The sequence below is a fragment of the Oncorhynchus mykiss genome, chromosome 2 (assembly GCF_013265735.2).
Source record: "Oncorhynchus mykiss isolate Arlee chromosome 2, USDA_OmykA_1.1, whole genome shotgun sequence".
Taxonomy (NCBI): domain Eukaryota; kingdom Metazoa; phylum Chordata; class Actinopteri; order Salmoniformes; family Salmonidae; genus Oncorhynchus; species Oncorhynchus mykiss.
The window spans coordinates 19,999,913-20,007,425 of record NC_048566.1 but is presented as its reverse complement, the minus strand read 5'-3'; the positions used below and the strand labels follow the sequence as shown (position 1 = coordinate 20,007,425).

General features: G+C 43.9%; 1 protein-coding gene across 2 annotated transcripts; it reads left to right on the top strand.

The window, feature by feature from the left end:
* The first annotated feature begins 582 nt into the window (after positions 1-582).
* LOC110537306 (rap1 GTPase-activating protein 2) lies at positions 583-6,299 on the top strand. 2 transcript variants are annotated; one of them, XM_021623252.2, is made up of 19 exons: positions 583-746; positions 895-927; positions 1,096-1,186; positions 1,571-1,606; positions 1,720-1,767; positions 2,029-2,226; positions 2,349-2,446; positions 2,544-2,622; positions 2,738-2,791; positions 2,985-3,068; positions 3,166-3,266; positions 3,430-3,559; positions 3,661-3,840; positions 3,946-4,017; positions 4,103-4,189; positions 5,500-5,655; positions 5,745-5,831; positions 5,941-5,966; positions 6,075-6,299. In XM_021623252.2, exons 1-19 carry the CDS (start codon positions 676-678, stop codon positions 6,172-6,174), a joined length of 1,731 nt encoding a protein of 576 aa, XP_021478927.2. In that variant the 5' UTR covers positions 583-675; the 3' UTR covers positions 6,175-6,299. The 2 variants fall into 2 exon arrangements, with proteins under 2 accessions (XP_021478927.2, XP_021478918.2); XM_021623243.2 differs by having other exon boundaries at positions 1,093-1,186.
* The last annotated feature ends 1,214 nt before the right edge of the window (positions 6,300-7,513 follow it).

The following is a 7,513-nucleotide window of genomic DNA, read 5'->3' as shown; positions in this document are numbered from 1 at the left end:
GATTGATATGAAAAATCTTCCTTGATAACAAAGATTTGATGAAATACTACCAATGCCACAACATAATTGACCTTATTGCACAAATGAAGCTTAATGTTGTCTAACCTCCCTTCCTCTTTTGTATTCCCCCTTTAGCAGTGTGCCTCAACACCCCTCCCCCTCCACTACCACCCCTCCCCATTCCCCTCCTCTCTCCTCTCCTCTCCCGCTGCCTTGCACCTCTCTCAGTATGTGCTGTCAATAATTGATGGTTCTACAGACTCAAAGGGTAACAGGTCCAATCTCTCATGTATTTATTTATTTACCATTCCTACACACACCCAGTCAGTGAGACCACTATCTGTGTTTCTTAGAGCATGGCGATCGATACCCAGCGACTCCTCTGTCTCTATGTCCATACATGTACTGTATGTCAGGGCAGGGTCATGGGGGTTTGTTATCCATCAGTGCGTGTCCCTGCGGCCAGGATGGGGTTAATATTGCTAGTCTGGCTGACAGCAGGATAGATGGAAGGAAGTAGAGAGATTAAATGAGTGAGAGGCAGGGGGCAGAGGAGAGAGAGAGAGAGAGAGAGAGAGAGAGAGAGAGAGAGAGAGAGACGAGTGATTTAGTACATCCCTGATTGACTATAGCTAGCACACTGGCGCTCACAAGCACTAACACCCACACCGAACGATGGAGAGAGACAGCAGAAATGAGAAGTTCTTCTCCAGAAAGAGAAGTTTCACTTTTGGGGCATATGGAGGGTGAGTAGCAGTCAAAGTATTGACAACGAATTAAAATGCTTTGGTTCTAGTGTCAGAATCTGAATAAAATCTTGAAATAGTTCATAGAAGTAGTCCTTAATGTCATGTGTCAAATTGTCGAAAGAGTTACCACTTTCCCCATTCACAGTGTGGACAAGTTCATCAGTGAAAATGAGACTAGGTGAGAAAAACTTAAAAACACCTTTATTTACCTTTATCCACATTAGATGTAGTTTATTTCTCACTGGTCATTTTACACTGGATTTAAAGCTTGATACACTTGCAGTTGATGAATAGGAAAAGTGATGGGTTGCATTGCTTTGCTCTGTCATTCCACCTGTTGCAGCAGACCAGAACCTTTAGAACACAGCATTCTGGATATTTTGGACTCCCCTACCAGCGAGACCAAACCGTTCCTTTCTGCTGGCAGCAACAGGAAGGTAAAAGGACTTAATTGTGATAATGTGTCTTTCATCATATCCTTTTTGCATTTGTTGATCACATCGTCACTAATTTAGTCTCCCTGCATTTCCCTTCATCTGTGTTTGTCTAATGTTGTTTCTCTTTCTCTTCCTGTTTCTCCCTGAACCTCCTTTCTGTCTCTCTCTGTCTGTCTGTCTGTCTGTCTGTCTGTCTGTCTGTCTGTCTGTCTGTCTGTCTGTCTGTCTGTCTGTCTGTCTGTCTGTCTGTCTGTCTGTCTGTCTGTCTGTCTGTCTGTCTGTCTGTCTGTCTGTCTCTTTCTGTCTGACTTTGTCTGTCTCTTTCTGTCTGACTTTGTCTGTCTCTTTCTGTCTGACTTTGTCTGTCTGTGTTTTCCATGTAAGGTGACAGAGCTGTTTGAGATCATTGAGAAGTTGCAGGTGAGTGTACAGCACCATTCCCTCTCTGTTTTGTGTAGTCTCTATGTGTACATCAGTTCTCTTTCCAGTTAGTCAATCAGTCAGTCACTGTTACCTTCACTCTCCTTCATCAGAGCAGCAGGCTAGATGAACAGCGCTGTGAATTCCCTCTGCCTTTGAGGGTGAGTCTTTCTCCTAAAATATAATGTCAAGATCTGTGTGCACACGTGTGTGTGTTGACATTTGACCTTTCAATATTATCAACGATACAGACATTTTTGTTCCCTAAAACACTGACGTCAGAATAGTTGTAACACTCATGCCAGCATACATAAAACTCATTATTAGGTATGCTGATGCAACCATCATCCTACAGATACTGCTATATCTACATTTAATTTGATACACCAGACTTTTTAATTCTCACCTCACTCTTTTGAAAGTCTCAGATTTTGAAGATAGGTCATGACCTTCCTCTGATCCTGCCTCCAAAGCTGGGTGGTTACTGGATAGACCCCCCGCTACAAAAGTTTGCTGAGACCAGTCCGACATCCTCTCATTATGGACTAGACCGAGAGACCTATGACATCATGGAGAGAGACAGCGAGGCCACATACTACCAGGAGTTCTTCCGCTCACGAGTTAGTAGAGTACCGCCCATAGGACTACTCTTATTCTGTTCCATTTGATGGTAGAGATGGACTATGATCCAAGATGATGAAATACATACATAGTAGCTGTGTGACTTTCTCTCCTATGTCAGTATCATCACTCGTTCACAGCAGTGGACCCCTCCCTGGGACCCCTCCTTCTCTCTGTCTGTTTGGAGGAAGAAGAGAAGAGGCTGAGAGTAATCCTGAGGTTATATCTGAAATAATGGAAATTATTCAATTAATGTAATGAAACACCCTGGTGAATTCCATGAGCAACAGTATTTACGTCTGTCTTTCCTTTCCAGGATGAGGGAATGCTCTATGCATGGGGTTTTCTCTGTGTCTCTGTTCCCAAACATCCCGTCTGCTGTGGAGCTGGCCAAGGTACCATTACTAGTCTCTCCAACAGACGTGTGTATTTTAGATGAACCTTTACTGTGCTTTTACTGAAAACATTTACCATCATTGAAAAAACCCAAACTGACCATGTCCTTTTCAGATGCTATGCGACAGTGTGACTGTGTCCAGATTTGATGTGGTCAGTTACCTCAAGGTACTTCTTTTTCACTGTACACATTCCCAAATGCTTTAGGCCTTCATGTTACACAGAATGTACTCTTCAAATGACCTCTAAACCCTGAGACCATTTTGACAAAAATGTGTGCTCTCTCCTTCCCCTTTATCTCTCTATCTCTCTCACCCTCTCTTTGCTTCTTTCTTTCTCTCTTCCCCTCTCTGTCTTTCAGGCACCAGATCTCATAACAGCATTTGATGAACACAGAGTGTCTCTGAATTTCAAGTTTGGTGTCTTGTATCAGAGAGAGGGACAGGTAAATAACTGGAATGCAGGCAGAAGCTTGGAAGCATTAAATAGTAGCACTTGTCTACTGTACATTACCTCTCATATGTTCTCTCTATCTTTTACAGTTGACAGAGGAGGACATACTCTGTAACAATGAGGAAAGTGAAGAGTTTCAAGAATTCCTCTCTATTTTGGGAGATACAGTCACACTTCAAGGGTTCACTGGGTAATGTACAGTAACCGACATTTTGACATGGCCTTATGGAGAAATGACAGAAATATGACATTGTAACAGGAAGAGATGAATAAGAAGATACCAGCAGCTTACTGTCACTCCCTCTCCCTGACTGCCTCTTCCCTCTTTCTCTCTCTCCCTCCCTCTCTTCCAGGTTCCGAGGAGGTTTGGACGTGTGTCACGGCCAGACAGGAAGTGATGCGGTCTTCACTTCCTTCCACAGCAGAGAGATCATGTTCCATGTGTCCACCAAACTGCCCTTCACAGAGGGCGATACACAACAGGTTAGCTCGAATAACGACACCTAATCATCCTCACCCACAGTCAATCACTTCAACCCAGCTCCAGTGGCTCCCTCTTACCCTCTGCTCATTACTCCTTACAGCTACAGAGGAAGAGACACATAGGCAACGACATCGTTGCTATTGTTTACCAGGAGGGCCACACCCCTTTTCTGTCTGATGTCATCGGCTCACACTTCCTGCACTGTTTCCTAGTGGTCAGGAGGGTGAGGAAGAGAGTGGGGGAGGAGGGGGAGGAGGCAGGAGGAGGAGGGGTGTTCCAGGTAAGAAGATAAAACAAAAGGAGAGACACATTGATCTCTTATCACTGTAGGTATTTTTATTGGAATGGAAAGCCTTTTTCAAACCTGGAAGTGGTCTGTTTGCAGGTGTCAGTCACAGCGAGAGAGGATGTACCTCCCTTTGGTCCCTCCCTCCCTGATCCTCCTATATTCACAGAGGTGAGCAGAATTCACATCTGAACTTGGTGACAAGGTAAAAGACCATGATGCATTCTTAGTGTGTCTCTGTTGGCCTATCTTCCAGAGCTCCCTGTTGAGAGAGTTCCTTCTGACCAAGCTTATCAATGCAGAGATCTCCTGTTATAAGGCTGAGAGGTTCAGTAGACTGGAGGTAACCACAGAAGAACAACTCTAACACCATTATAAATGTATACAATAATTCTTGAGGCATTGCACGCACATATCCAAAGACTTTCTAGATGCAAATCTGGTATATTTTTATGTGGAACAGAAACAAAAGAAACAGGTCTTTCCTCTTCTCTAATAGCCTCTAGTGACTCCCCATCCCGGGTGCGGGAGCGTAATCATCGACTGACACTAATTAGCATAACGCAACGGACATAAATATTCCTAGAAAATATTCCTATTCATGAAAATCACAAGTGAAATATATTGAGACACAGCTTAGCCTTTTGTTAATCACCCTGTCATCTCAGATTTTCAAAGTATGCTTTACAGCCAAAGCTAGACAAGCATTTGTGTAAGTTTATCGATAGCCTAGCATAGCATTTTGTCCAGCTAGCAGCAGGTAACTTGGTCCCGGAAATCAGAAAAGCAATCAAATTAAATCGTTTACCTTTGATGAGCTTCGGATGTTTTCACTCACGAGACTCCCAGTTAGACGTAGCCATTGTTCCTTTTTTCCAAAAATATTATTTTTGTAGGCGAAATAGCTCCGTTTGTTCTTCACGTGTGGCTGAGAAATCGCCCGGAAATTGCAGTCACGAAAACCCAAACAATATTCCAAATTAGCTCCATAATATCGACAGAAACGTGGCAAACGTGGTTTATAATCAATCCTCAAGGTGTTTTTCAAATATCTATTCGATAATATATCCACCGGGACAATTGTTTTTTCAGTAGGACCGATTGGAATAATGGCTACCTCTGTATTTTACACGAGAATCACTCTGGGAGCCATCAGGTGACCAGTTGCGCAATGTAGCCGCTTACGTGTATTCTTCAACATAAATGCGTAAAACTACTTCACAGTGCTGTAGACACCTTGGGGAATACGGAGAAAAAGTCATCTGGTTGATAGCCCATTCACTGCTCAATAGGGACGCATTGGAACGCAGAGCTTTCCAAAGATGAGTCACTTCCGGATTGGATTTTTCTCAGGCTTTCGCCTGCAACATCAGTTCTGTTATACTCACAGACAATATTTTTACAGTTTTGAAAACTTTAGAGTGTTTTCTATCCTAAGCTGTCAATTTTATGCATATTCTAGCATCTTGTCCTGACAAAATATCTTGTTAACTATGGGAACGTTGTTTTTCCAAAAATGAAAATACTGCCCTCTAGTCACAAAAGGTTCTAATTCCTCTCTTCTGCTCCCCATCTCTTACTTAACTCCTATATGATGCCTCCTCCTCTCCTCTGTCTCTGCCTCCCTCTCTCCTCTCATCCTATCTTTTCAAGCTGCGCACTCGTTCATCCCTCCTGGAGGGTCTGCAGGCGGAACTGTCCACCCGCTCCCAGTGCATGATGGGAGATTCGCCTGTGTCCACCCTCTCGACTTCTGACGGGATGAGGGGTGTAACTGAGGGTAGTGGCGGGTTCATCGAAAACTTTAAGGTGAAGTCAGAAATCCTTGACTTTTCACTCCAGTATGGGGAAATAGTGGGTTTTGGACTTGGCATCCATATTTCCTGTCTTTGTTGCAGAGAGCCATTAGGGTGCGCAGTAATTCTTTTGACACTCTTGGGGGACCTAGAAAGATGGGCGGGGTGCCGCTCCCACAGAAGCCCAAGGTAACCCATACTGAAGATGGAAGCACTTTCTCTTTTATCAGTGAATATCTAATTGATATGTTTTTGGGAAATACTGACCACCTCTGTTGGTTTTTGTCTCCCTCTCCAGGCTGCTACAGAGAGAGATGGAGAGAGGTAAGACACTACAGAGAACGGACAAATCAGACAGATGTACGGACAGACGGATGGACGGACGGACGGACTGACAGACAGACAGACAGATGTTGTTTTTTTGTCTTTCAGTGAGTTGGCCTACAAGCCCCCTGAACCCAGCTTTCCGCCCACAGACAACCTGGGCTCCACAGAGGTCAAAGACCACTCCAGTCCCCAGGAGAATATGTAGACAGACAAAATTATGTGTATATTTTAGTAATAACCGAGTGGATACTTTGTATGTACAGTGCATTCAGAAAGTATTCAGACCCCTTGACTTTTTCCACGTTTTGTTACTTTACAGCCTTATTCTAAAATTGATTATTCTAAAATGGATGAAAAAAATGCCTCATCAATCTACACACAATACCCCATAGTGACAAAGCAAAAACAGGTTTTTAGACATTTTTGCAATTTTATAACAAATAAAACAATGAAATATCAGACCCTTCAATCAAATCAAATCAGATCGTATTAGTCACATGCGCCGAACAGGTGTTCACCTTACAGTGAAATACTTACTTAGGAGCCACTAACCAACAAATGCAGTTTAAAAAAATATGGATAAGAATAAGAAATAAAAGAGCGGCAGTAAAATAACAATAGCGAGACTATATACAGGGGTACAGGGTCAATGTGCGGGGCACCGGTTAGTTGAGGTAATGTACATGAACACGAAGGTAGAGTTGTTAAATTGACTATGCATAGATGATAACAACAGAGAGTATCAGTGGTGTAAAAGAGGGGGGGCAATGCAAATAGTCTGGGTAGCCATTTCATTAGGTGTTCAGGAGTCTTATGGCTTGGGGGTAGAAGCTGTTTAGAAGCCTCTTGGACCTAGACTTGGTGCTCCAGTACCGCTTGCCTTGCTGTAGCAGAGAGAACAGTTTATGACTAGGGTGGCTGGAGTCTTTGACAATTTTTAGGGTCTTCCTCTGACACTGCCTGGTATAGAGGTCCTGAATGGCAGGAAGCTTGGCCCCAGTGATATACTGGGCCGTTAGCACTACCCTCTGTAGTGCCTTGCAGTCGGAGCCCGAGCAGTTGCCACATCAGGCTGTGATGCAACCAGTGCTCTCGATTGATCAGCTGTAGAACCTTTTGAGGATCTGAGGACACATGCCAAACCTTTTCAGTCTCCTGATGGGGAATAGTTTTTGTCGTTCCCTCTTCACAACTGTCTTGGTGTGTTTGGACCATGTTAGTTTGTTGTTGATGTGGACACCAAGGAACTTGAAGCTCTCAACCTGTTCCACTGCAGCCCTGTCGATGAGAATGGGGGCGTGCTCAGTCCTCTTTTTCCTGTAGTCGACAATCATCTCCTTTGTCTTGATCACGTTGAGGGAGAGGTTGTTGTCCTGGCACCACACGACCAAGGCTCTGACCTCCTCCCTATATGATGTCTGTTTGTTGTCGGTGATCAGGCCACTAGGCCAACTACCACTGTTGTGTCATCGACAAACTTAATGATGGTGTTGGAGTCGTGATTGGCCGTGCAGTCATGAGTGAACAGGGAGTACAGGAGTGGA